Source organism: Bos indicus x Bos taurus, chromosome 2 (genome assembly GCF_003369695.1).
Source record: "Bos indicus x Bos taurus breed Angus x Brahman F1 hybrid chromosome 2, Bos_hybrid_MaternalHap_v2.0, whole genome shotgun sequence".
NCBI classification, from domain to species: Eukaryota; Metazoa; Chordata; class Mammalia; order Artiodactyla; family Bovidae; genus Bos; species Bos indicus x Bos taurus.
The window spans coordinates 24,276,752-24,304,477 of record NC_040077.1 but is presented as its reverse complement, the minus strand read 5'-3'; the positions used below and the strand labels follow the sequence as shown (position 1 = coordinate 24,304,477).

The 27,726-nt window shown below is 53.3% G+C and overlaps 3 protein-coding genes across 5 annotated transcripts in view; 2 read left to right on the top strand and 1 right to left on the bottom strand.

Annotated features, from left to right (window-relative positions):
• METAP1D (methionyl aminopeptidase type 1D, mitochondrial) overlaps positions 1-3,437 on the top strand; it is a 76,892-nt gene extending 73,455 nt beyond the window's left edge. Inside the window, exons 7-10 of one of the 2 annotated variants that reach the window (XM_027557655.1) lie at positions 477-574; positions 1,832-1,879; positions 2,779-2,857; positions 2,988-3,437. In XM_027557655.1, coding sequence (XP_027413456.1) covers positions 477-574; positions 1,832-1,879; positions 2,779-2,857; positions 2,988-3,066 — 304 coding nt within the window. In that variant the 3' untranslated portion in view covers positions 3,067-3,437. The remainder of the gene's footprint in view (positions 1-476; positions 575-1,831; positions 1,880-2,778; positions 2,858-2,987) is intronic. The other variant, XM_027557650.1, reaches the window with a different exon arrangement.
• An 87-nt stretch (positions 3,438-3,524) lies between these two features.
• Positions 3,525-12,353, top strand: DLX1 (distal-less homeobox 1). 2 transcript variants are annotated; one of them, XM_027557668.1, is made up of 3 exons: positions 7,354-8,636; positions 9,286-9,485; positions 10,653-12,353. In XM_027557668.1, exons 1-3 carry the CDS (start codon positions 8,324-8,326, stop codon positions 10,905-10,907), a joined length of 768 nt encoding a protein of 255 aa, XP_027413469.1. In that variant the 5' UTR covers positions 7,354-8,323; the 3' UTR covers positions 10,908-12,353. The 2 variants fall into 2 exon arrangements, with proteins under 2 accessions (XP_027413478.1, XP_027413469.1); XM_027557677.1 differs by lacking the exon at positions 9,286-9,485 and having other exon boundaries at positions 3,525-8,636; positions 10,653-10,729.
• Positions 12,354-22,407: 10,054 nt separating this feature from the next.
• Positions 22,408-25,826, bottom strand: DLX2 (distal-less homeobox 2). The gene is made up of 3 exons (XM_027557577.1): positions 25,136-25,826; positions 24,450-24,634; positions 22,408-23,937 (listed from the first exon to the last, which is right to left on the bottom strand). The coding sequence occupies exons 1-3, from the start codon at positions 25,533-25,535 to the stop codon at positions 23,524-23,526; spliced, it is 999 nt and encodes a 332-aa protein (XP_027413378.1). The 5' UTR covers positions 25,536-25,826; the 3' UTR covers positions 22,408-23,523.
• Between the last annotated feature and the right edge of the window lie 1,900 nt (positions 25,827-27,726).

Genomic DNA, 27,726 nt, shown 5'->3' with positions numbered 1-27,726 from the left:
ACCAGAATAAGCAATTATAGAAGTCACATTTCAGATTGTAATTTTTTGTCTGGTTGGTTCCCAAGTCAGTAATAATTTGTACAGTCTTCTGGTGAAACTCCATATGAATCAGGCAGGTTTGTATGACCTGCATTACCTGCACATGTATCTTGGTTATATTACACTGTATATATGTGCATGAAGACTCATTGTCTAAAAGTGACCTCGTTTGAATGCTGTACTCAAGTAATTGAAGCAAACTATTGTGTTAGCTACATATCTTTTTTCTTCACGTATCCAAAGGGAGTTGTTGCAAGCTGTGACAAAATATAAAATTTTTCCAGAATAATGAAAACAAATTGTTACCATATGACTCTAAATAGAACTGATTTTTTTTTTTCTTTTTCAGAGAATACTTTGAAGGGACTTTGTCTTATCTATATATGCACTTAAAATGATCCAATTTAATTCAGTATTTTGTTTGGTCACTTTTAAAGCCAGATAACTCATCAGAATGGTTTGCAAGTCTGTCCACATTTTGTGGGACATGGGATAGGATCTTACTTTCATGGACATCCAGAAATTTGGCATCATGGTAAGAAAGTTAGTTTGGGAGCTGCTTATTGAAAGGAATCAAGATAAAGCAGTTTTGCTCCTGAATCTCTTGCTGCAACATGGAATTCACATTGTCATCATTCCCTATGAGGGTGTGTGTGTGGGGGGGGGGGGGGGGGGTCCTATTTAATCCTAACCAGCATGTTACTATGTTACTGAATTAGAGCCTGCCATTTCAATCCCCAAATAAGCTTTGTTTTGCTTTTTGTCTTCTCCTGAAGGGTGATGGCTGGAAGGCACAAGGGATATTTGTCTAGAAAAAGTTACTGAAAACAAAACACCACTGCATCAATGTCCCAGCAGCATGCCATAGGACTGTTTTCTGTTTTTCTTTTTCTACTCCCTTCTCTAACTGCTGACTGTTGTGGTTAAACTTCATTACATCCTACACAGCGTTGACAGCTGATGTATTTAGCAGTGTGTACTCTTTAGTGATTCCTAGATTATACCCAGAGTCTCCCGTTTTTCACTGCCTGGATGTTCTCCCTACAGTGAGAAGGCAAGGGTGGGCCAGAAGGGGTGGGGGATTTGGGTTAGACTATGAAGCAGTTCTGTGGAGTGTCCCCAAGAGGCATGCATACCTGGACAAGCACCAAAGGAAAGTTGATCCTGGGGCTTTGACCTGTGTGCTTGGGGGTGGGAACAGCCCCATAGAGGAACTACTAGCTGGAATCCACCCCCTGAAAGATCCCTAGACACTCAGCAGGTCAGAACTTCCTTTAGGCCAAAGAACTTCACCTGAGCCAGCTGTTAAGAGGCCCAGGCTAGAGTGCAGAAAGGGCCTCTCAGGTGAGTGCCCACCCAGTGCCAAGCCCTGGAAATATTTCAGGTCACCCTTGTTCTTCCCTCTTACCAACCTGCCCTCCCTTTGTCTCAGTTCCCAAGATGTCTTCCTCTTTCCCTTGGGAGGTGGAAGCCAGCAAACCTCAGAGCAAGTGGCCAGAGCAAGGGGACAGTAGATTGGGGAGCCCAAAAAGTGTCTCAAGCACCTGGGCTGCTCAGCCTTGGTGCACCCGTCCTAGGGGCCCTGACCCCAAGCTCAGAAAATGCAGAGGCTGAGGGCCCAGGAGCCCTGTGCTTAACCCCTGGGTAGCCACCACTCAAGATTCTAGCAACCTCTTCCTAAAAGAAAAATAAAATGACCACTTTTTTGTGCAGCCTAACCCTTCTAATCCATTTCTCTCTGTTTTCACCATATCCCATCCCCACGCCCCACACTTGTATTTTTGTCTTACAGCGAATGACAGCGATCTACTCATGGAGGAAGGCATGGCGTTCACCATAGGTTAGTGCTAAGTTCCTCTTCAGAGAGCAGGGGCTCCCTGGCACGGAGCAGCAGCGCTGGCCTAGGCCAGGCAGTCCGGTGAAGGACTAATAAAGCCAATCAGTGTAATGAAATAATTCAGATGCATAGTAAACCTAATTAAATAATATCCTCTAGCCCCATCTTCCTAAATCAGATACTTACCAACACATTTAGGAGACGGCAGCCGTCCAACCTTTAATTCTGTTACCAACATAATGTAGTGTTTGGTTTTTTGTGTTGCCTTTTTGTGGGGGGTGTTTTCTTCTTCTTTCATTAACACCCAGTAACTAGAGGCGATTAAGTCCCTTGCTCCCTGTCAGCAAGTGGCATATACTCTCTGTCGACCCATTCCTGGCTGATCATGTGATTGGTGTCACCACCAAATTCCAATCACCTAAAGCCCCGAAGGCATCATATTTCTGACTGTGGGGCTTAATGGAGAAGCAATTACAGTGAAATAAGAAAATTGTTATTTGCTGATTAATGAACATTTTGAGCATGTTTTAAAAATTCAAATATTTTAAAAAACCGACTGATATTTATAAGAGGGACTGGTGTTTGGGTGGTTATTATCCACAGGGTCCTAATTAAGTCTTGATTAAAATGCCCTTTTTTCTCTAAAAAAATTACGAAGTAGGCAATTTCATACATTTTTGAATGCCATAGCGTTTCCTCTTCCTACTGTTTCGTTTGTAGCATACTATGTAAGCAACATCAATTAGCGCTTGCGAGATGACAACATGAACTCGTGGGGGGAAGCACTGGGAGGGAGGGGGGAGAACCTTCTTATTCTTTTTTTTTTTTTTTAATAATCAGTTGAAACAATGTTTGACAAGAATTTGATTAGATCACTGCAGTAAATATTTTCCTTCTTACAGAGCCAATTGTAACCGAGGGATCCCCTGAATTTAAAGTGCTGGAGGACTCGTGGACTGTGGTCTCCTTGGACAATCAAAGGTGTTTGCTTTCTGCCGGGTTGCTTTTAAATTGTCCTGGAAGGGCAGGTTCGTCCCACGACGCGGGCGAGCTGCTGATCCCTGCCCCGCCGGCGCTTGAGCTCGCTGATCTCGGTCTTGTGTTGTTTTAGGTCTGCCCAATTCGAGCACACTGTTCTCATCACGTCGAGGGGCGCGCAGATCCTGACCAAACTGCCCCACGAGGCCTGAGGAGCAATACGAAGGTCGCAAGAGACCCGGGGCCCTTTTTCTTAAATTGCTGAAATCCACCTGGAGAACTTTTAGAAGAAATTGGCTAACGACAGGTCCCAGAGTAACCTACCTAGCACCTAGCAGCGCCGGCTAGGGAAAATGCGGTAGGACTTGGGAGCCGTTCTGAACACAAATCTGAAGCCCCGAAGTGGCCCTGTGCATTCGGAGAGACGGATCCTGGCGCGTCTGTTTCCCAATGCGGGAAACGCATCTGGAAAGGAATGGGGACGCCCTCATTTGGAAGACTAATAAGTCTTAGACATGCATACTTTTTTCTTTCCCTAGCCTTGACTCTGCCCGAATAGAAAGCTTTCACCCCTTAAAACCACTGTCTTGCGGTTAATTTTTGAGTCTCTGAACTTTTCACTCGCGCGCGCGCAGGAAGAAAACCCGAGCCTAGCTGTTATGATTTTGTTGTTGTTGTCTCTTTTCCCGCCCCCTTTGTGGGTTCCACATTGGCCGGCCCCGAGGGCGCTGGCCGGGCCAGCTGCCCCTCAGCCCTTCCGGTTCTTTCCCCTTCGTAGCTGCTTTGCGATGAAGAGATTAGCCGGCGAATGGAGGAGTTAGTTACAAACATTTCCTTGCCTCTAGACCCTGGCCTGGGGTTATCAGTCCCCAAACTTGCCTTTTCTGGTCCCCCGTGGTTCCTTCTCCCCGCCCTCAAACCGCTCCGCGGGGCCGTCCCAAAGGCTACTTTTGAGAGACCCTCTCACCAACATACAGAGGCAAGCTAAGGATTTTTCTGCTCTGGGAGTTCACATCAGTCCCACGGGACCAGATGTGAGCAGTGTCAGGCGGGTATCCTCCCTAAATTGATCTCTCCCAACACTGGCATTCTGCAGACCCGCACTAATGCACTGGAGACCCAGCACATCCCTGCCAGAGAAGACACGGGTATTTTTTAGGGCAGGGGCCTAGTTAGGATTGGAGCTGACGAGTTTAATTCAGCCTGCCAGCAGCTCCTCCTGCTTTAGAAGTGGGAAATCCAAGGGTCCACACACTGAGTCTCCCAAGGCTCATCCCTGCCCTGGCTACTCTGTCTTTGCTCACCTGAGCTCCTGGGGACCTCTCCACACCTGGGCTCAGAGGTGGAGAGGGTTGGATTTCCAGCAAGCCACATACAAATTAGTGTCCCCCTGGCCATGATTTTGGGGTATTCCACCAGTCAGTGGTTGTGCCAACTCTTGTTTCTACTGAAACGGGTTATACAAAGCTGCCATCCACTAAATATAGATTGGGCTCAACTCCAGAGCACCAAGGAAATGTGGACACCTGTCACTGCCATGACAGGTGAGCTCTGTGATAGGACTGGAGAGCCAGTTCATCTTTGTGACACTCAGAGTGTGGGGAAAGTCATAGGAAACTGAGGCCAAAGAGTGAGCTTGGAAAAGTGACTAGTTTGAGCTTTTCCCTGAATTTGGGATTCTCTTGGGCTTTCTTCCTCTCATCCAGGCAGAACTTGGACTGAGGTAATTCCAATTCTAGCAGATCTGAGAGCTGGAAAAGATGAGGGAGGGGTTGCAGATTTACAAGATCCACGGACAAACTTTAGGAGTGCTGAAGATTTGGCCAAGAAAAGGCCTAGAGACTGAGGCTGCTGTCCCCAGAACCACCAGAATTTTCTAGAGAGGAACAAGGCCCAGATCACCTTAGGAGAGTTTTGCCAGAGATTGATTTCATTTCTTTCCTAGATTAGGCAGATTGCAATGAGTAGCCAATATCTTATCCACAGATCCATTTACCCTAAGATTCCCCAAGAATAATTTCATTAGGAATACAGAATTTTACCAGCCACTGGGATAACTCGCTGCTTATGCAGTAATTTTTCGAGGTGGAGGTATTTGTGAGACAGATTTATAATCCTACTTATTAAAGTGAGTAAAGTTTGAATATTATACATATATATGCATATATACTAGCACCAGCCAATAGTCAGCAGCTCTGTAGGAAACAAACTTGAATTAGATCAAATTCCATTAAACACGCTTTTAAGTTGAAGTTACGAAGCAGATTTTAGAATATCTTGTCCAAGCCCCCACCCTCAACTCGGACAACTGAACTGGCCCCAAACCTCACCCCGGGTTGCAGGGTTTCCAGCCATACGTGACTACTGCTAACACCACCAGGCGCCCGGTCCCTGGAGTCTCCAATTAGGTTCTACTCGGAACCCGGGGTGCTCAGGATAAATGGGAGAGTTTTGTTTCCTCTCTGAGATGGGACAGGCGAAGATACAAGCAAAGCGGCGTTTTGGAACAGGTGTCGCCTTAGAGGTGGGGGTTCGAAGGGAGGCACCCTGGGCTCTTAGGCGTAAGATCACACACTGAGAAGCTAGTCAAGGCCCGGCGTCTCGGAGCCCGAGGGCCCGGGTTCAGCCACCCTTCCCCGAACCTGCTTCTCTGGGGCTAAGAAATAATTCCGGAGTGTAGACACTCCTTCGCCCAGATATAATCGATTTTTAAAAATAAGCCAGGCTCTGAAGCCGTTTCCCGTGCGGGTCCTTTGTTCCCCGGATTCAACCCGGTCCCCTGCGCTGCGACACTTGGATCCCTCTTCTAGATGTGAACCAGAGAGCCCTAGAGACCGTCGCAACCTGCGGCCGGCTCTCTCCCCTCTCTCCCCTTCCCCCACCCTTCAGTTCTCTGGAAGAAGCTGGCCCGGGGCAGACCAGCCGTCGGGTTTCCTCGCCCGTTGCCCAGAGTACCCGGGATCGCCAGCCCTGCTTCCCTCCGTCCCAATCCCGACCTCGCGCCAGCCGCGGAGATCACTTACGTGGGCAGGGCCCGCGAGGCGCGCGGGAGACAAGGGGCCAGGGCGGCATCCGCTGCTGTGCAGGGCGTACCTGACTCCACACCCCAAAACAGGCACTAGGAAAGAGCAATTAAAATCACAAGTGCAACACGGAAATTAAGAGGAGTGTAACGGCTTCGGGAGTTGTCTGGTGGCGGAGTCATTAGCTGGTTGTTGCTACAAAGCCTCGCCGTATGCTTCGATGATTAAGGGAGAAAAAAAGGGGGGGGGGTGGAGAAAGTAAGAAAGAAAAAGAAAAAAATGAAAGAAAAATCTTTTTAAACGCTGGCAAACCCGTTATTGGTTTGGAGGATTGGTTGTTTTGTTTTGCTTGGGTTTTGTTTTTCTTTTTGCTCCAACCACGCTGCCTGAAATATCTCTACCCCCAACATCGCACCCTTAAACCAAAGGAGAGGAATTCCGCGGGCAGCAGCTGCTGCTACAGAAGTTAAAAAAGAGAAGCCCCTTCCGCTAATATCTGTAACGACAGCACCGATGTAATTTGTTTTGAATGTTCATTTTTATTGGTGTTCCCTCTGCCAAAATGTGCTTGATTACAGAGGTTTGTCCTGTGATCATTGCGCACTCTAGACAGGGGAAGGTGCATCGGCGAAGGTTCAGCTCAGGCCAGATCAAATCCCGGGCTGTTTAACGCTGAAAGGCTGCATGTTGCTATTAGTGTTAAATATATGGCTAATTATGCGTATGAAAATTAAACATCAGTGTTATGCTAATGGGGCGCCTTCAGCTGCGGATCCGAGCACTTGAGACTACCATTTAATCAAATGAATCAGTAACTAATACATCTGCACGTGTGAACTTTCACAAGATCATTTCCCCGTTCCCGTCACACCGCTAAATTATGAAAGAAATAATTATCAACACTTTCTAATTACCTAACAAAGTAATTTGGGATTCACCGTGGGGTTGGCGGGATAGGAAACCAACAGCCCCTTCGCAGCCAGCGTGGTGCGCGCCACGCCTCACGGGGGGTGGTGGCTGTGTGGTGGTGGCTGCGAGGTGGGTGGGGGGGAGCTTTTGTGCGCTTTTCTGTACCTAGAGCTCCAGAAGATAGAAGGCGCCTTGGCAGCTTTTGGCCCAACTAGCCCTGCCCTGGGCTCGGTGGCGCCCGCTTTGACCCTGGAGATGAGAGTCCTGGGCGACCATGAGAGACGTGTCCACAGAGAGACACGCGAGTCTGCGACTGGCCTGATTTTGCCGCGGGTTTTGGTGTCCCTCAGGACTCCTGCACCCCGGGTACTATCGCCAGACCCCAGGAGGCCGGAAAATGACCAACTAGCACCCGCGGCTCAAGCCGAACGGAGCCCGTCAGCTCCTAGGCTTCACTCTGTGCCGCGCCCTTGGGGCGAGTGAGCCGGGGCACTCCGCGCAGAGGGAATGGAGAGGGGAGGGGGAGGCAGAGGAAGGTTGGGAGGGAAAGAGGAGGTGGGTGTTGGGGGGAGGGGGGCGGTGCAGCAGCCTTTCCTGGGAGGAGAAGCGCGGGTTCCTGGCTCTCTGATCGCACTGTTTTAATCAGACCGGTGCAGCCTCGAGCTGGAGTGGCCAGCTTGGCCTGGAGCAATGAGAGAGGGCCCCAGAGAGCGGCGGCGGCGCGGCGGCCGAGTGAGTGAGTTCGCCCGGAGAGCCCCAAACCCGCCCCCAGGGATGTGGCAGAGGGGACCCAGGCCAGGGAGGCGCGGCCAGGAGAGCACTGCGTTAGGCACAAGACCCTCTGGAGGATAGCGCTCGGTTACCCTCCTCCAGCGCTCGGATTGCGCGACTCAGCGTACGGGAGGCCGTGGCCGGGCTCCAGAGCCGCCCTAGTTCTGCACCGGACGAGTAGCGATGGTTAGAAGAAGAAGTGCCCTGGGCCCCGGTGTTGGGGGAGGGCGGAGGGTGGGAACTGTAGGAGGTGGTGGGCGGCGGTGCCAACCCGCTAGTTAGTTTCTGGGAAGCAAAGCGCGCCGGAGAGACGGGAGGCTGAAGAGCCGCGGGCCGCGGAGGGCCCGGCGCGGGCGCCGCAGCCCATTGTGCGCCTCACGCTGCGCGCTCTGTTGCAGAGGAGCCCCGGCCTGGAAGTGTGGATGCGTCTCTCCGGAGGCCGGGCAGCCTCGCCCGCTCTAGTCCAGCGGAGCCGGAGCGCCTCGGACCAATCCCCGGTGATTATGCAAGACAGCGGACCAATCAGCTCCGCCAGCTCATGAATATTTATGACCTTGGCTGAGTCAAAGCTTTGAAGCGAGTTTGGGGAGCTCGGCAGCATCATGCTTAGACTTTTCAAAGAGACAAACTCCATTTTCTTATGAATGGAAAGTGAAAACCCCTGTTCCGCTTAAATTGGGTTCCTTCTTGTCCTGAGAAACACAGAGACCCCCAAAAGGGAAGCAGAGGAGAGAGAGAGACCCACACCCAGACCCCGCGAGAAGAGATGACCATGACCACCATGCCAGAAAGTCTCAACAGCCCCGTGTCGGGCAAGGCGGTGTTTATGGAGTTTGGGCCGCCCAACCAGCAAATGTCTCCTTCTCCCATGTCCCACGGGCACTACTCCATGCACTGTTTACACTCGGCGGGCCATTCGCAGCCCGACGGCGCTTACAGCTCGGCCTCGTCCTTCTCCCGACCGCTGGGCTACCCCTACGTCAACTCGGTCAGCAGCCACGCGTCCAGCCCCTACATCAGTTCGGTGCAGTCCTACCCGGGCAGCGCCAGCCTCACCCAGAGCCGCCTGGAGGACCCAGGTACGTGCGCCTGCCAGGGAAAGGAAGAGGTACGGAGGGAGGGAGAGAGGGAGGGGGAGAGAGAGAAAGGAGGGAGACGAGAGGAGGAGAGAGAGGTGGGATGGGGGTGGGGAGGGCGCCGGAGCAGTGAAAGGTTTCGGGTATCAATCTCTGCATCCCTGTCATAGGAAAGAAATTAAAAAAATATATATCCACCCAATTTGCAACTATCCAGCAAAGGATAAATCCAAGAGCGTCCCCTGGCATTGGCTGGGCCTCTGGGCGGCTCCGTGCGCCAAGCACACAATGCCCTGCTGGGAAACAGAAACCCACATGTGCACGTATTAGTCTCGGTAATTATTTATTGCGTAGCGCTATAAACAATGTATGCAATTAAGGGTAATTAAACCTCAACTACCGCCTGCAAAAATAGCAAACTTTCCCTGCAAAGGCAGGAGCGCGCGCCTGCAAACTGCCCCAGTCCGCCTGCAGCTCCCGGGGTCGGGCCCTTTGGACTTGGCCGGACCCTTCCCTGGCTTTTGGAGTTTCTTGAGCGATCTCCCTCCTGCTCCTTCCTCTGCCACCCCTCTGTGGTTACTTGCTCTCGGCTCCCCACACTCAAGGCAGTCCCTCGCCTTAACAACGGCCCGCACTTCTGCTGTCCCTCCAGGGGCTGACTCGGAGAAGAGCACCGTGGTGGAAGGCGGTGAAGTGCGCTTCAATGGCAAGGGGAAAAAGATTCGCAAACCCAGGACGATTTATTCCAGTTTGCAGTTGCAGGCTTTGAACCGGAGGTTCCAGCAAACTCAGTACCTAGCTCTGCCCGAGAGGGCGGAGCTCGCGGCCTCTTTGGGACTCACGCAGACGCAGGTACCTCGCCGCTGCCCCACCGTGGCGCCGTGCAGGCTTCCCGCGGCCCACCTGCCCCCAGGAGCTTCATTTCTTGCTCTCTGGGCCTCGGGGGTCGGTATGCGTGTGTGTTTGTGTGTCCTATCTCTCGCTCTCACATCTCTCCTTCCTCCGTAGTTTTCTCTGCCCTGGCTCTGTCGCTGCACTCTGTACTCCGGGCTGCCAGCCGCGCGGCTCTCCGTCCCTGGACAATCTGATTAGGGGCGCAAGAAGGATTTCCCTAGGCGTTTTGTTTGGGGACTCAGAGGTCACACGTGCCCGAACAACTGGAACAATAGACTCGGGGGTTAATCCCTTCTTTGCCTTTAAAGTGTATGACTAATCACTCGGGGCCTGGGCCCAAGCCTCTATCTCCCTCCTCCTCCTTCTCACCGAGTTTGGTTGGGGGTGGGGGAAGATCCTTTCCTCCGTCCTCTCACCTCCCAAGTCCCAGAGCCTGGAGGAGAAACGGACCCTTCCTTCCCTGTTTTCTCTAAGATTCTGGGGACCCCTTGGACGTTCTGATCACGACTGCCGCGGGTTTCCAACGTCGAGGCCGGGATTAGGAGCAGAATTGGGAGATGCTAACTAAGGAAAGGTTGATTTGAGTCCAAACGAAAAGTTTAACAAAACCCGGTGGCCTCCTCAGTCAGCCCGCAGCTCACTCAAAGGCAGAGATGATGGAGAAAAGAGAAGGCGGGTAACATTGCAAATAAATTTCCTCCACTTCCTCTCTCCACTCTTTTATTGATGTTCACACTGGAATTGAAGGCTCGGGGTTTTGTGGGCTCTGTGTCTTACCCAGACGATTGCCGGCCTCGGGCTGAAGGCCTGGATCCCGGCGACGCTCACCACCACGCCCCCTGGCTCTCAGAGAGCGGCTCCAGCCGGCCTCTGGGGCGGGCGATGAGGCCTCCCAGCCTTTGGTTCTTAGGCGGGAAGGACGACGTGTATGCTTCTCCAGCAGGGAGCCGCCGGGTTGCGCAGAGCAGGGAGCCGCCGGGTTGCGCAGAGCAGGGAGCCGGTGTGTGAGTGTGAGGGGTGGTATCCGCGTATCCTCTCACGCTGTCCCACGGCTCCCTTATCTCCCCAGGACCAAGGTAGGCGCAGTGGACCTAGACCGAGTCACGTTGTTGTCCGCTCTTGCAGGTCAAGATCTGGTTCCAGAACAAGCGCTCCAAGTTCAAGAAGCTGATGAAGCAGGGCGGGGCGGCTCTGGAGGGTAGTGCGCTGGCCAACGGCCGGGCGCTGTCTGCCGGCTCCCCGCCGGTGCCGCCCGGCTGGAACCCCAACTCCTCTTCCGGGAAGGGCTCGGGCGGCAGCGCGGGCTCCTACATCCCCAGTTACACGTCGTGGTACCCCTCGGCGCACCAAGAAGCTCTGCAGCAACCCCAACTCATGTGAGGTTGCATGCCCACACCCGCCCGCCGCCTTCCCGTCTCCCACGGCCCGGGCCCCTCCCGCCTCCCGGCCCATCCACCCTGTCCGCGTGCCCTGGGTCTGGAGAAGAAGGGCCCAGTGGGGAAGAAGAAGGAACAGTGAAGGCAGGACGCCCGCCGCCTCCTCCGAGTCTCGTGCGCTCTGGCCCGGCGACTTCCCCGGTGCCCACGCCCGACCTCGGCCGCGCAGTGACAGCAGAAAGCGGCCTGGAAGCGCAGGTACAGCGGTCCGAGCCAGCGGGCAAGGCAGCCAGAGCCCGCCGGACCCGACCGCCGACCCTCAGCTGTATGGGACTATCAGGAAAACAAAACCATGTAGAAAAAGCAAAAGCTCTTTTCTGTCCTGTCCGTCTCTTGTCTTCTTTCGCTCTGTATCTGTGCGCTGACGAAGTCGAGGTTCTCGTCCGTCCGCTGTCCTAGTTCTTCGGCCTCTGAAAAAAGTCATCAGGTCGGAGGAGGCTTGGTCCACCGGGCCATCCAGTTCCGGATACTGGATCGTTTTGTCTTTTCGGACCTTTTCCTGGGCCTGCCTAACCATCGACATGGCTCGTTCGGGGATTGGGGGAAACGAGGGAGGGGTTTTTTATTTATTGAGAAATGGACTTCTCCTGAGGCTGAAGGAAGGTTCGGCCCATTCGCGATTTTGCGGGGCGCGAGGAGAGCAGGGTCCAAATGTACCCATTCCTTTAAACGCACTCGGAAAAACGAATGAGGAGGACCTGGTGATTTTTAACTTATACAGTAACTTTTGTACTTCGCTGGTATGGAGAGGTTGGAACCGAATGATTTGCATTTTTTACATGTCCCGTATTATTTTAAAAAAAGAAGAAAATAGAGAAATGAAGCCAACAAAATTTCCTCATCTCGGGAAGAACGCGTGATCACTTTTCCTGGTTAAGAAGAAAGATCCTAATTCTTTCCTTGTAGGGAGACAGAGAGAGCGAACTGAGGGGCAGGGAGAGAAAAAAAAAAAACAAAAACAGGCAGGGTGCGCCAGTGTCCTAATGCCAGGGGTAAAGTAAGACGAAAGCAGCTTTACAACAATCCCCAGAGGCTCGACCACAGAGCACCACCTTGAATGCACAGTCTCCGGTGCAGGATCTATTTGCTGTACATATTATTATTGTTATTATTATTGTTCTGTAAACATGTTGCACAAACTTAGCTTTTTTCCGTTCTGTTGTGTGTGGCTGTAAAACCCAATGCTTTGTGAAATGAGAATCTTGACATTTTACTTGTGAAATTTGGGAAAATGTGATCAATTGAAATCAACCGTGTTTTGTGTTCTCTATGTCAAAGTTTAGTTTTATATTGAGAATGTTAACTTATTGCTTTGTATCTGGGGGGGGAAAGAACTTTGTAAATAAGTTATAAAGTTTCTTTGAGACAGTAAAATTATGGTTTCAAGAAAGAGTTGGCTGTCTGGTGTGCTGCGTGAGGGGGTGCTGGGGCCGCACCAGCAGGCTCCCACCTCTGGGGACAGAGAAGACAGGGGCAGCCCCTCCTGGCTCCAGACGTAGCAGGATAAGAGTGGAGGCCTGTGAAGCCCCTGCTAGGACCATTCCTCAAGCTGAGCTCCTGCCCATCAAGGGTCTGATCCCTGCCTGAGTGAGAGGGTAGTGGCAAGGGTCCTTGGGAAGGGGACTCAGGAAGAGGTGCTGCCTGGCAGAGCCAGGGCTCGGGAACCAAAGGGACTGTGAAGGCCATCTGAGGTGAGATGGAAGCAGAGCTCACAAGTAGCCACCCTGGGAGACGTGTGGGTTCCCTGTGCCCAGCCAGCCCATGAGGCCTGGAAGCCTGAAAGTGGAAACACCCGACTTTGCCCCTTGCCTCTGCTGGGATCTGACCTCCCGGCTTTTTCAGGCCCGCAGGGCGCTGGATCTCGACGCGGAAAAGAGGAGGCCAGACGCCGGAAAGGGGCCGGAAGGACACGTCTGTCATGCTACCCCCCAATCAATCAGCGAGCTCCGGGGGACAGTCCCAAGGCGCCACTGGGCCCCTCCAGAGCCACTCCCATCCACCCAGGCCCATCCATAACCAGAGGCCCCTGCCTGCCTAACGACCCCGGGCTTTTCTCTTTGACTAGGAGATGCTGAGGTGCCGTGGGAGGGGCAGGTGGGCTCCGCTGACTCGTTAGAACCTGAGAGCTTGTCAAGTCAAACCCCTATCCCACCACCATCCCCAAAGTCCCAAGGCCAGGTGGTTAAGGGGCACCTCCAATGGACCATTTTGATCAGTTCACTCCTGAAGAAGGTGGGCTCTGAGCCGCTAATATCAGTCTGGCACCCTCCTCCTGGGCCTCAGACCAACCTCAGCCCCAGACCCCACAGCGACCTGAAAGAGCTCGGGAAAGCTGCGGGCCCCGACGGGATGCTTTGAACAATTCCCGCTTCCCTCAAACTCGCCTTTCGACATTGCTTCCCGCGGGGGCTGGCCCTCTGCCTTTGGGGGTCCTTTTGCAGCGCGAGGTGGGGAGCAGAGACAGGAAGGCAGTGATCTGTGTTGTGACAAGCACCCATTTTTCAATTGGTGCTGGTGAAAGATCAGATGCACCAGGGTTTTCTGACGCCCTTTAGGAGAGGGAGGGGAAGTTGGGGGGGGTTGCTTAGTGATAGAGGGAGCAGGGAGGTAGTAGGGGATGGAGCCCGTTACCTCGAGGCTCCTTCAGGGCCTGAGATTGGAGCTTTTCCTCTTCTACAGGCCCCCAGAACCTGGAGCACTAATGGCGGTGATGGGACCTCAGAGACCTGGATGCTGGTTGGGCAGTCGATGGCAGAAGCTAAGGAGAGAGAACTGGTTTCCCTGGGTGGGATCCCGTGGGGAGGCAGGGACCTTCCTAGATTTGGTTTCCCTTGCAAGATGTGACTTTGCTAGAGGGGAGGTTTTGGCAGATTTCCTCCATGCATCCAACTCTGGTACCTCAGACGATGGACAGGGCCCAACGCCTGAAGCCACAGACAAAATCTGTTTGGTCAAGCGGATTTTAATACTTTGAGATATTAGCTTATACTAATTTAATAATCTCTTGCTAACAGTTCAAATAGAGAAATTATTAGTTTTAGCTCAACGAAGGCGGTCTTTAGTTAGGCTCTATTATAATTATAAGCGGTTGTACTTCTAAAAAATGTTAATCTCAATATAGGCCTAATTAATGCTGCCTTGTTACTGACAAGTAGTTCATCAAATATCTGATTCAAAGATTTTCATAATGAGTACATTAATTAAACTATGAATAATCTAAAGGTGGTTATATTTAAACAATACCTCATTATAATGATTAAATACTGATTTTGAATATTATGTCTTAACAATTGTCACTTAGAAAACACAACCTTTCCTTATGTATGAGTCTGTAATGGCAAAATGCAATTTTGGGATTTTTTTCCCCTTGTTAAAAAAATGTGAACCTCATTTTAAAACACTTCTGAAATAGGTTACACACAGCTTAATGATTATCAAAATGACTCTTTTCTGCAAAAAAAGACCCCAAAGTGCGCATACAGCTGCAAACCCAAGAGGGTCAGCATCATTTCACTGTATTCTCTTCTTGATTACAAGCCGGGCCCATCAAACACAACATAATTACAGTAATTTCAGGTTTATTTATTCTAATGCAGTTTCCCCATCTCTCTGGTAATTATGAGCAATTTTTTCGCCCAGGGAATCTTTTTGCATTAACAAAAGAGATAACGCACTGAAAGCCAAATTTGCTGTGCATTGAGAAAAGGGAAAAAAAAAAAAAAAATCAAATAGGTGCGAGCTGCCATCTCTGCAATTCTCCGGTACCGGAGCCGGCAAATTGCTTGCAGGTGTATGGAACAAGCTTGTCAATGGCCGGGCCTCCAAATTAGCAAATGCACAGCATCGAAGTAATGAAGACAGACTTAGCAAAATTGCCAAACAACAGATACCTCTTTAATATCTTCTCTCACACACTCTCTCTAAAATGGGTAAGGGTAGGGGTAGAGGGGCAGAAGCAGCAATCCCCAGCCCCCTCCTCACTGGTTTTGGGTTTCATAAGCCTGGGACTTTGTGGTCCCGCAAGCTGTGGTCTAATTGTGGAAGAAACATTCTCCTAAATCTAGGCAATATAATACAAAATTGGAAATATGTTTATAATTCACAACTTTCCTTCATTGTTATTATGTTTTATTTTTCTTTCTTTGTTTCTTTTTGAGCTCTGCAGCAGGCTGGGTCAGATGGTGGTGCTCCAGCTTTCCCTATCCTGCAGTAGTTTTAAGAGCCACAAAAAAGTTTTAGAATTTCCCCCACCTGCATGCACAGAAGTATGAGTTTATTCTTAGAGTCATTTGATGTAGAAATAATCAAATCTCTCCCCTTGAAAAAATCATCCATTTCTGTCACCTAAGGAAAGGTAGAACTGGGAGCTGGATGTAAAACCCGAGATACGCGATCCCAAGAAAAAGTGGGAGGAAAGAAGCAATCCCGGCCCCTAGTTATATATTTTTATCTTGCTACCCATGACTTGCATTCTGTATCTTAAAAAAAAAAAAAAAAAGATTTCAAAATTCTCCAGCTTTTGTCATCTCACTGCCTGGGTTAAACATCCTTAAATCAGAGGCTAAAGCGAACTTTGCTGCTCCTCATCCCTCATGGCCATAGAAATCTCTATCAAATGCAGAGAGTAAGGGTCTCTCCCTCCCATGGCTCGAAGAAACCCTCCTTCCATCCCAGCTCCACAACAAACCCCAATTCCGTGTTGGCTGGCAAACGGTTCTAAAGGGTATTTTACCCAGGCTCAAGAAACTGTCACCCCCACCCACTCCTTTCCTTACCCCCGCCCTCATTCCCCAACCTTCAGGGATTAACACTTCCTGAAACATCAAGTGTTTTTATAAAAAGGAAAAAAAATAATCCTGACATAGCTGACAAGAAGTTTTGATGGAAGAATTAGCTGGTGCATACATAATCACTCCCCCACCCTCCTACTCCCGGAGTGGGAGCCGCTGCGGCGGGTGCAGCTCAGCCTTCCAACCCTCTGAAAAATGAAACCGGTTTCCACCCTTACCTTCTTCAGTGTCAATTTCAGACAATCTGGACACAATCTTTGCTACATCAAATCAAAAGGGTCGAAGGCGGCTTTTGGCTGGGAGAATGACAGGAAAGAAAAGGCAAAAAAGAAAAAAAGAAAAAAAACACAACAAAAAAGAAAAATAGGAAATACAAAACCGACCAAAGCGAGCAAAACAAAACCAGAAAACCAAAAAGAATCCCCCAGCCCCGTCCTCCTATCCTGAGGTAAAGAGTGGAAAGAGGTCCCCAGGACCAGGAGCCTGCGAGCGCCGGAGGCTTTTTGCAGCGCTGCGCTTGCAGAATAGGACTGAAAATTTCGGCTATATAGCCTCTGTCTTTATAGCTGATGAAAAAAATTGCAGATTATTAGCATAAATGTTTACTCTTCATTACGCTGATGACATTGTGCACTCGAGATCTTGGTAATCTTTGGGAAAATTATGAGTAATTTTTAAAAATTTTAAAGCAGCAGCAGTTACCATGCAATTCAGGCTAATTCTGCGTAGGCTCCGAACGGATATAATTATCGAGGAGTCAAGATGTTATGCTAAAAACTATGCATTGATATTCCCATTTATTATGTACATACAACTTTGACAATGTTGATGCTTGAAATAGCAGGAAATTGTCTTGCGCAAAAATTACAGTCCATATTAGGACATCTGAAATTGCGAAGAATTATATAGTAATTGCAGGCTTTCAGATGGGAGAGCCAGAATGCTCAAACTAGTGCAAATGTGGATAAAATTACAGATCAGAGCAAAAATTAGGGAAAAAGGGGGTCTGGGATTTTTCAGGTTGGCTATAGGATTCCGGAAGTGTCTAATGCCACATGATTGCTGCAGCTTTAGGGGAAACATTCATGCCTCAAATAGCGCCTTGGCCAGGGTGGTTTTAATTGAGTTTCTTGGGCTTTTTCTTTTAATAGGGGCAAATGAGAAAATTGGCCACCCAAGGCAAATTTTCACTGTTCTCCCCTGAACCTGTCGGGAAGAGAATCCCTTTTCCCGCGTGCCTGCTGGCCCTAGCTGAGATACCCGTGAGGCCGGGGCCCCCGACCCTAAATGTGGTAACTGGGCAAGAAAGTGCCTGAACCGGATGCCCACCTCCTCCCAACATCTATTCTTTTTTTTTTTTTTTCTTTCCAATTCTCTCTTCTTTCCTTAGGCCCTTTTCCCAGATTCTTGCAAATCCCCTCCAGAGCGCAGCCAGGTAGGGCCCTGGAAATCTGCAGGCCGAGTCCAGGGGGCGGGAGGTGGGGTGCGGGGGTAGCTGGCTGAGGAACTGTGAGGCGATCACCACACCAGGACAGAGTGCCGCTCGGTGCCGACGGGCACGAGCCTGGTTTGGAAGCTCTGAGAGGGGGCAAGGGAAGGATCTGAGGATCCTCGGGGCCCGCCCAGCGACCTCCTCGGCGTTCCTTTGATCTCCACCGCGGAGAGATAGACCCCCCACCCCACCCCAACACTCATTCCCGTTCGGGCGGCGCTCCTCTGGGGCACTGAGACAGCCTGCGACTTTAAGAAGCCAAGGGCAGTGCTGCCAGGAGACGGGGCGGGGCTGGGGCGGGGGTTGCGGCGGCTCCCTGCGGGAGAGAGGCCACCCGGGAACCCGGACGCCGCTCGGAGCAGCCCGGACTCCGTCGGGTTCCGGGGCCAGAAATCGCCATTGTTCCGTGAGCGACGATTTCATATCTAGGGTATCTGAGCCTCCTGGACGACAAAAGGAGGATAGGAGCGCGGGTAGGCAAAGCCCGCCATGTTTGTTCCGTGCGGGCCCCAGTCGGCCCGCTGCGATCACCCTGGCGCGCTCCGACTTCAATCCCGCCCTCTCCTTCGCCTTTTCTCCTTCCCGGGAGTTCTAACCCTTTGGCCCGCAGCCCTGGCCCGCCACAGGAAGCCTTTCTCCACCTTCTCGGGCTCCGCGCCCAGCCTTCAATCCCCCTGCTTCCGCCCTCAAGCTCTCAGCGCTGGCGGAACCAGACCCGGGACGCAGACAGTGGCACCAGGACTCCTGAGGATTCCCCACCCCCCACCCCCCCTCCAAAAAAAAGGCCTCCGGAGACTCCAGGGAGCTCTGCGCAGCCCGCCCACGGCTAAGATGCTGCAGTGTTGGCGGTCTGGCCCGACCCGGAGGACGGAGAGGAGTCGAGGCGGCCGGGGAAAGAAAGGTCTATTGAGAGATTCTGCCTGCGTTCTCACGTGCAGGCGGAGTGGCTGCTCCTCCGAGACCTGCCTGCCTGCTCCTTTCTTTTCGAGAAACACAGCTTCTCCCCCGCCCCGCTAGGGCCCAGGCCCCGGGGTGGAATGTAATATCTTGTAATGTGGCAATCACTGCCAAACCGGTCCCCTCCAGGGGAACTCCCGGCAGGGGGGCCTTGGAGAGTTGTGGGGCCTCTGCATCCGCCCGCGCAGTTGAGTTTGCCGGGGGCGGATGGGAGGCTGGGCAGCGGGTTAGGCTTGTGTGGGGGCGACGGGGGCAGATCCCAGAAGGGGAAGGAGGCTTCCCTGGGGTGGTTTTGGGTATCTCGACCCTGTGAGAGCCACAGTCTCGGGCGATCCTGGTCAGACCCGGCCAGGGACCCGAGTAATCAAGACCGCAGCATCGGGCTTCCTTGGTGGTTCAGTGGCTAAGACTCCCGGCTCCGAATGCAGAGGGCCGGGTTCGACCCCTGGTCAGGGACTGCAATGAAGAGTTGATTAAAAAAAAAAAAAAAAAGACTGCAGGCTCGCATCCTACCCACCGGCTTACGGGGACACCAAAGTCAAATGCAAAGGGACCACTATTTAAGGAGGAAGAGAGAATCTGTGGTTTCATGCTTGAAGAGGTCTCTGACCCCAAACAGCCTCAAGGCACTGGTGGTCGCTGTCCCCTAACGGGAAAAGACCCGGCGTGTGAAACTTTTCAGGGAGTGCATGGGACGGGGACAGGGAAGGGGGTGTTTCGGGGAGGGCTGAGTTGCTTCTGGGTTTTATAGAAGGACGTCAGTGAGGACGTCTCTTTGAGGGGGCTTTCTGCTCCTGGACATCATTCTCCTTTCCGGGACCTTTTAACAGTGGGGAAACCATCGGACCACTTCCTAACTCCTTTCTTTACCCCTTTTTTTCCTGCCGGCCCCCCTTCTACCAAAGAACTGTTTGTAAACAAAACTCCGGTCTTCCAGCACTCTCTCCGCCCCCGCCAAACCTGATACTTCCCCCAAACTCGCCCCACAAGTCTCGGAAATCCTTACACAGGACGGATATTCACAATTTTCACAAGTAATCCTGAAAGAAGGCGGAGGGGAAGCCTCCTAAACGATCCCACATTGCAGCCGCGCTGATTAGGCCTGGGATCCGTTCCCTTTCTCTCCTCCCCCTCCCACCCCCCAACACCAGCCTGGGAGCGGCGGGAATTTGGGGCAGCGGGTGGGGTGTGTCTCTACACCCGAGAAGCACCCAGGGCAGGGTGGCCCGCGGCGGGGCGCGTGCAAGGCACGGGTTGGGGGAGGGTGTTGGCGGAGGTGGCGGGGCGATGCGAGGAGCAGGGGACTCAGGAGCGCCCGGAGTGCCTGCAGTGGGAGTTGGGACTCAGTGCTCTGCCGGAGTTCGAGCGACCCTGCCGGGTGTGTGTGTGTAGCGGAAGGCGTCGGGCACCCCTCACTCTTCGGCTGCCCTCCCCCTGCTTCCCAGCGCTTGTCATATCCTGTCTCTGGCCTGATATTTCACGAGAGCAAATGGAAGGGGATTACAATGAAGATTTATGTGTGTTTCGAGCGGGGCTGGTTTCCCAGTGTAGGGAGCTGGGATCGCCGCTTCCCATTTCCATTTTTCATTCGCGCTTTGGGGAGCGCAGGCCGGCGTGGGGCGGCGGGGGGGGGGGGGGCGGGGGGAGCGGGGAGCCTGTCTGCGCGGCGGCGGGCTGATCACAGGGCTCCGCGTCTCCCGGCGGGCCGCGAGACTGGGAGAAGGCCTCGCCAGCGAGTCGCCCCCGGCGGGGCTGGAGCCGGCCCCCGCCTCCCCCCAACACGGCTTTGTTTCTCCCTCCGCTCACCCCTCCTCCTCCCCGCCCCCTTACTTCTGGGACCCCGGTGCATCCTTTGCTTTCCCTTCTCTTTGCCCTTCTCCTGGTCTGCGGAAACGCCCCCTTCCTCTGGCCCCTGCACCCTTCTGCTCTCCGCTTCAAGGGCTTCCCGGGGAAAGGCACGCCGTGGCCCGGCCCGACCCCGCCGCCGGCGGGTGCCAGGTTCGGTGACTCCGGCGAGTCTGCGGAGCCGCGGCCCACCCCGGAGCTGGGGCCGCCCGCCCTCCCGGCTCCCAGGCTCGCTCATGCCAAGGCCTGTTGCGTGATTCCAACTTGGGCTGACATTCCCTGCCCCGGGCGCTCCGGCGTAGGCCTCTTAATCATCTTGTCTGCTGCAGATCCTCGACACCAGCCAATTTACTGCCCCGTCTCTCCTCGCTAGTTTCAGGAGGGGGAGGGGAGTGCGCGCAAAGGAGGGGAGGGCATAGTCAACCGCAGAAAGAAGGCTGGCACCGGCTACTGGCACTCAAAGAAAACCACAGAATGTGGCGGTGGGAGGCGGGGGGAGGAAGGGTAGCAGGAATGGGGGTCTGCTAGGCGCCGACTGCTTAGGGAAGTCAGAATCGTGGGGTCAATGAGCGTCATCCCGGGCTTTCCCAGCCCTGAAAAACAATGCAGGAATGCAAACGGACACTTGACTGAGCAGCCTCCCTGCCTTCCCCAGAGCCCCAGCTCCGTGGACCATGCTCTGTTGTAAATCAGATTCGATGCAGGCCTCAAATCAATCTGGTCAGAAAAGTCAAGATTCTTCTCAGGGATGCCTCGAAGGTCACCCTTGTCCCACGTCTGTTTTTTGGCAGAGATTAGTTGAGGACACACAACAAGGATGGCCTGGCAGAGAGGAGTCCTGCATCTGGCAAGGAGGGCTGTCTGACTTGCCCCCAGCCTCCTCACCAGTGGACACTGACCGCTTCAGAGGGGATGGCTAAGGTTCAGGTTCTCATACAGGAAGGGGCCAGAGCTCTCACAGCCCTAGAATGCTGTTCTCCCACACAAGGTGAAGTTGGAAAGGACTCTGGGTAAAACTCTGGACCTCATAATTGCAGGCAAAAGTAAAACCTCACTATTTGGAGGCATTGGGATAAAACTATGCTGTGCTGTGCTAAGTCGTTTCAGCCATGTCTGACTCTGTGCAACTCTATGGACTATAGCCTGGCAGGCTCCTCTGTCCATGGGATTCTCCAGGCAAGAATACTGGAGTGGGTTGCCATGCCCTCCTCCAGGAGATCTTCCCGACCCAGGGATTGAACTCACCTCTCTTAAGTCTCCTGCACTGGCAGGTGGATTCTTTACCACTGACGCTACCTGGGAAGCCCATATACTACTATACTGCTAGGCAAAATTTTATTGCGCATTATACACCATGTTACATCATTGCCTGGTTAAATGCTCACAACTCTGACATAGCTATTATTATCTGTTCCATCTTATCGGTCTGCAAAAAGCACAAAAAGTTTAAGTGGGTAGCCTAAAGTCACCCAGTGATTGAAGTCAAGAAGTTTCCAAGTGTAGGCCTTAGTGCTTTCAAGGAAAAACAAAACAAACTTTTAGTTCTGCAGACTTTTAGGTCTGCATTACACACCTACCCCGGGCCTTTGAAGGAAATGCCAGAAATTAGGGTCACTTCCAAAGCTGGACACTAGCTGTGTGGGACCCAAGGTGGAAAACAGAGCTGAATCACGTTTGGACCTTTCCCCTCGGAGATGGTGAGGTGGAGCATCTGTGAATGGTGCCGATGCCACAGCAATTTGCACCGGTCTCCGTGGGAAAGTGCATGAATTTGTGTCAGTGTGATTCGTATGTGACTGTATGGATGTGCTTGTGAGAGTCACAGTGTGTGCGTGTGCTGCGTGTGTGCTAGCGCAGCCCTGTGTGCCCGTGGTGGCCCCGCATTCCCAGTCTCCTGAGAGCCTGGGTGACTCACTGAGTTCTCCACTCAGTCAGCCCCAGAAGAGCTGCAGGGCAAACGGAGGGGAGGGTCCGAAGCAGGGGTCTGACCCGGCTTCGGCAGGTTCCCCGGGGCGGCGGCCTGAGTGTACTGCCCGGCCAGCACCGCGGGCGCGGGGGCGGCTGAGACCGCCCAGACGCGGGGCTGTGGCGCTGGCGCCGGCGCCGGAGGGGCCGGGCGGGTGGAGGCTGGAGCCACCCGGCGCTGAGTGACTCACCGCGCCGAGAGCTGGCGAACCTCGAGCCGGGACTCGCATGCGGGCAGAGCGGGAACCCTCGCGGCGGCCCTGCGCTGAGTGCGCCTGTCCTCGCCTCGCCGCACCTCACCGCAACTCGCAGCCTGTCACTCTTGACCGACCCAGTTCCCCCCTGGGCAGCAGCTCGAGCTTCCAGGTTGTGACACCAGGGAAAAAGTGCACACATCCAATGAAAACAATAATTTATTTAAATAATCTCTTCATATTGTAAAATCAACATTAAGAGCATGTTGTTTTCATAATAAATAACCCCAAAATACCTTTCATTTCAAGAACAAAGACTTTAGGATAAGATAAATCCAAATCAGTAGCTTAAACTGAGAAAATCTTTCAAGGGAAAAAGAAAACGGAGGGGTGCTGAGGTCACTGCTAAACCGCAGTTTTCACAAGTGGGGGTTTACAAAAAAATGTCTGAAAAGATGAGTATGTTTATACAAATAAATCAGTGGGAAAATCTGCACAGACACGTTTATTTACAAACGCTATGTCCAAGTCCAGGCTAATACTCCTGAATAGGTTTTAAAAAAGATAATTTAAACACATTTTTTTTTTTGCAGTGTCCACATATTAAAAAATCGTTTTTCCCCAACATCAAAATGAGGTCATCCGCAAAGGCACCTAAACTTTTAAAAAAATAAAAATAAAAAAACTCCACTGGTGAAGGATGAGGAGAGAGCTCAGGGAGCGAGGGGAGCGTTCCTGGGAGTAGAGCTAAGTCGGGGGAGGGACGCGGGCTCCAAGTGTTGGCAACAGCCGGGCAGAAAAAAAAGCGGCGGGCCGTCGGGGTCAAGGGGGCGTGGGGGGGGGGGGGGTTGGGCAGGCAGGCAGGACCCAGGAGGTCAATAACCCCAGAGGATAGGAGCTGAGCCTGGGGGCGGGCGAGGAGAAAGGAGCCTCAGAGGGCCCGGGCAGCCTCTCGGGCGGGGGAGGCATCCCTCTCCGGGACTCAGCTCGCGGCCCGCGGCGAAAACGGCGCCGGGCTGCCTCGCCGGGCGGGGAGGGGAGGGGAAGCTAGTCTGAGGCGGGGCTCGGGTCGGCAAGGCCGCCGTGGCAGGGTTTCTCCCGCGGATGCCGGGTTTCTCCGAGAAGAGCCAGGCGCGCGAGAACACGCCTTCCAGTCCCCGAGGGTAGGAGGGCCTGGGGGCAGGCCATCTCGGGCCGCCACCTCCGCGAGTGGTGGGTGGCATCCTCGGGCCGGACGGAAGGACCCTCTGGCTCTGGGGACGAGCAGTGAGGATAACTGGTCTCTGCACTCTCAGTCTCTGGCGCGGTCTCCGGGGGTTAGAAGATCGTTCCAGCGCTCACCGGGGCGCCCCCGCCGCCACCGTGGTGGTGATGATGGTGGTGGTGTGGCTGCGGGGTTTGCGTCGGGTGCAGCAGCGGCGCGGCGGCCTGCAGGTGCGAAGCGGAGCCGGAGGCCTGGTGGTACCACGGGTAGTTGCCCAGGAACGCCGAGGCCGCGCTGCTTGGGCTGGACCCGGAGCTGCCCGCCCCGCTGCCGCCGCTGCCCGGGCCGCCGCCGCCGCCGCCCCCCATCCGCTGCGGCGCGCCGAAGTCCCAGGAGGCCGGCGCCGAGGCCGGCGGCGAAGCACAAGGTGGCGAAGCGCTGGCCCCCGGGTGCTGCTCCGAAGGGATCTCACCGCTTTTCCACATCTTCTTGAACTTGGATCGGCGGTTCTGGAACCAGATTTTGACCTTTGTGGAAAAGGGACCTGAGCATTAGTGGAGGAAACTCGGCCTGGGATAGGGGAAGGGAGGAATCTTAGGAAGACCGCCGCTAAGGGGCGCGGGGTGAGAGTGGGGTGGATTGTCAGCCTGGGCAGGTAACCGGATCACGTGCCGCGGCCTTGGAGGCTGTGTCTGTTCCTAGGAGCGGTATTCTCAAAACAACAATAACAACAAACCGAGACAGCCGATGTGTGTGCACGGAGACTGATAGTGACCGCGGAGGGGGTCAAGAGGGCCAACTGTTGTACCCGCTTAATCAGCAGTGCGCAGAAGGACAACTTGGCACGCGATTTCTGCCCACACTGGCACTTCCCTTCCATCACATCACCTGGGGGATGTCAGCTTCGGGCGTAAAAGGTCCAAGGCGCGGCCTCGAAATCCTTAAAATTACTTAAGAAAAACATAGTCCTCAACCTGCCTGCTTCCCGGCCATCCCAGGCCAGTGCCCTCCTCATGCCTCCCAGGCCGTGAACCCTCACCTGAGTCTGGGTGAGGCCCAGAGACGCCGCCAGCTCAGCTCGCTCGGGAAGTGCCAGGTATTGAGTCTTTTGGAAACGCCGCTGAAGAGCCGCCAGCTGGAAACTGGAGTAGATGGTTCGAGGTTTCCGGACTTTCTTTGGCTTCCCGTTTACTATCCGGATTTCAGGCTCGAGGTCTTCCTTCTCTGCAATGAAATGGAATCGTGAGAAACATGCAACCGTGGGAGCCCAGGAGTGCCCGCCCGCAGGGAGGGTAAAGTGGAACTTGGCCTAAGCCGGGAGGCGGGCTATTGGAGACGCTGCTTTGAGCTCTGGCGCAACTTTGCAACGCTCCGACCCATGCCGCCAACGAACCCGGGAGCTGGCCCCTCCTGGGAAGGGGAAGACCGGCGCAAACCTTGGATAGAGGAGCAGCAGGTGGTAGGGAAATGAGGCTACCGTGAGGCATGCACCTCGGCTGACGAGGCCGCCTGGTGCCACCACCTGAGGTCCCACCTCCTGAGGGACGTATCCGGTGACCCTCGGCCGATTGAAGATTTAGGAGGGTAAAGGGCGCGAGGCGAGCAGGGAGCAAGCAATGTGAAAGGCCAGGGCTCCAGATAGATCCCGCCCCAAACATTTTTATCCGCCCCCACCCCCCAGTAACTAGACCGATTTGGCACCCGTGATGCCAACTTTAAGCATACCAGGTTCGTTGTTGGCCGGGGACGAACTGGTCCCGTAGGGCGCGTAAGAGGTGTAGGCGGCGGTGTAGCCCAGATCGTAGCCGCTCTTGGCTGAAAACGGGACGTTGTTGAGGCCGCTGGCATGGTACTGGTAGGAACCCATGTGCGCGTAGGGCGAGCCGCCGCCGCCGCCGCCGCCACCACCCGCCGGGTGTTGTTGGTTGGTGTAGTAGCTGCTGTCGGTAGCTGTGGACACCGGGAGAGTGGGCGACTCCTGAGGCTTGTGGAGGCTGCTGCCGTTGCTGCCGCCGGGGCCAGCGCCGCCGCCGCTCGGGGGCTGCTGGTGCTGGTGGTACGTGCTGGAGGCCGTGATCTGGGTCGAGTGCATATCAGCCACCAGACTGTCAAAGACTCCAGTCATCCTGGCCCGGGACGGGAAAGAGCAGGGGTGGCGGGAGCGAGGGGGGTAGCGAGGCGCCTCCTCCGTCTCTCTCTGTCCCCTCCAGCAGCCAATGTAATTACAGAGGGGGAGGGGGGAGGAAAACAAGAAATGTAGCAACGGTCTAGGCAACTCCTCCTCTGGGGGAGGCGATCACCGTGCACTGCTCGGGACAGCTGCCGCCGGCCGCATCCTCTCTCCGTCTCTCGGGCTGCTCGGCTCCTTGCCCAGCGCGGGCTCGGGCGGGGGGCGGAAAGCGGAGGGGGCAGGGGTGGCGGGGCCTGGCCTGGGCTCCGGGAGGAGGTGGGAGCAGGTGAGCAGCCCCGAGCGGCTTTACGATTGTCTGTGGGGCGGGCTCCTGCAGGGTGGGCATTTAACACTCATCACGTGAGCTCAGGCGACGTCACCTAGCAACGGCCAATCCGAGGCTCCCGGCCACACGGCTTCTGGCGCCCTGGAACGCAGGACCGGGGTGGGGGGTTGGGGGGGCGGTGTCACAGGGCGGGCGCTGCGGCTGCTGCGGTCGTGGGTGCAGACAGGCTGCTGCCTAATGTGAGCCAAGAGGCTGGAAGGCGGGGGACGGTGGGGAGTCAAGGTGGCCGATGGCAGGAGAACAGAAGGCGTGAAGACGGAGACAATCATTTCGCCTCTGAGGAAGAAGAAATGGGGTCTTCCATCCCATTCTGTGTACAAGTGTCGATCAATGCCAGTGATTCCTACTTTCATGTCCGAGGTCAGCATTCAGATATTAATCGAAATAAAGCGATCCCGAGACCGCGGCCAGTTCCAGCTCCGCTTTTCCTCGAAGGGTCTGACATTTACGGTTGTCAGCCCCTAGACACTTGACATAGCCAACTGATTTAAATTAACCATAATACCTGCTTCCTAACCAACCCAGAGGGATATTAAAACAATTAATACGGTAATATTTAAACTATTTTCTTTGTTCCTTGAGAGAAGAGCTATATAAATTCAAAGATATTATTGCTAATGATATATTTGAAACCATTTCCCTTTATACTTTTCTGACACAGGGAGACTCTTGAGTAATTACGTGTATTTGATGGCTAATTGACGACCAAAACATGATCCCGGTGATTTCCTCTCTAGGTTGGAAAGCTAGACCAGACTGATCACATGGCCTTTCAAGTTCATTCTAACTCTAAATTCCATATTTTTATGAAAAAAGAAATGGGATAATACTTTGGTGAGAGTGTTGTCTTGATATTACAAATCTTGGTAAACTTACAGAAGCAAATAGAAAAGTTTTATCTCATGTACTTAAGACTTTTTAAAGTTATTTTCATCTCAGGATCCTATTTGACCCTATCGCTGCAATTTTTCTTTTAAATCTGGTAGCGACTTCTTCTGTATCTGTTTCCTCGTGGTTGGAAACCATGGCCCGGTGTTGAGGGACACTCGCCGGTACTGGACTCCGCAGTTCCTGCCTTGTGGCGCCACCTGGTGGAGGTGTTCGTGATTGCGGTGGACCCAGTAGACAGTCTAATGACGCCGAGGCGCCAGCCTCTGAAACCCCCCAAAAGAACAAAATAGTAATTAAAAGCCACAAAATTGTGCTAGTGCGTGCCATCTGAAGCACCCCGTCCTAAAGACATAACAGGTCGCTGAAAGAACTTGTTACAACAACTGCCTAATGGAAAACAAGTTGATACTTTGAAAAATATCTTTGGTTTTCTTCCTCAGAAAAAGCAAGTGTGTAATTAAAACTCCAGCATCCACAGAGCTCACTCTCCGCGGAATAGTGAGGAAGGTAATCGGCCTTCAAATCTGCCTGGATTTAATTCCTAGCCGTCCTTTTGGTTACAAAAGACCCCTAGATGGAGAAGGGTGAGCAGGTTTAGAAAGCCTTGGGAGGTGGGGCTCACCACTGGGGCGCAGCTTGCTGCTTTGGGGGCTCCAGTCACAAACTTAACCTCTTGATAGGTAATGAAGCCTGCTTTTTGGTGTCTTCACACCACATGACGAATCTTTCTGTCATCACAGTGATAGCTGTTTTGACCTAAGGCAGAAACTTGTTTTCCTATTGAAAAATGAAACATAAAATATCCAATTTCCATAGTCTTGACTCTCTCTGTTCCTTTGGTCCCACCAGACTTTTTCATGGTGGCAAGTGTGTTGAATTTTATTAACCGTGAGAACCTGCATTAATGGC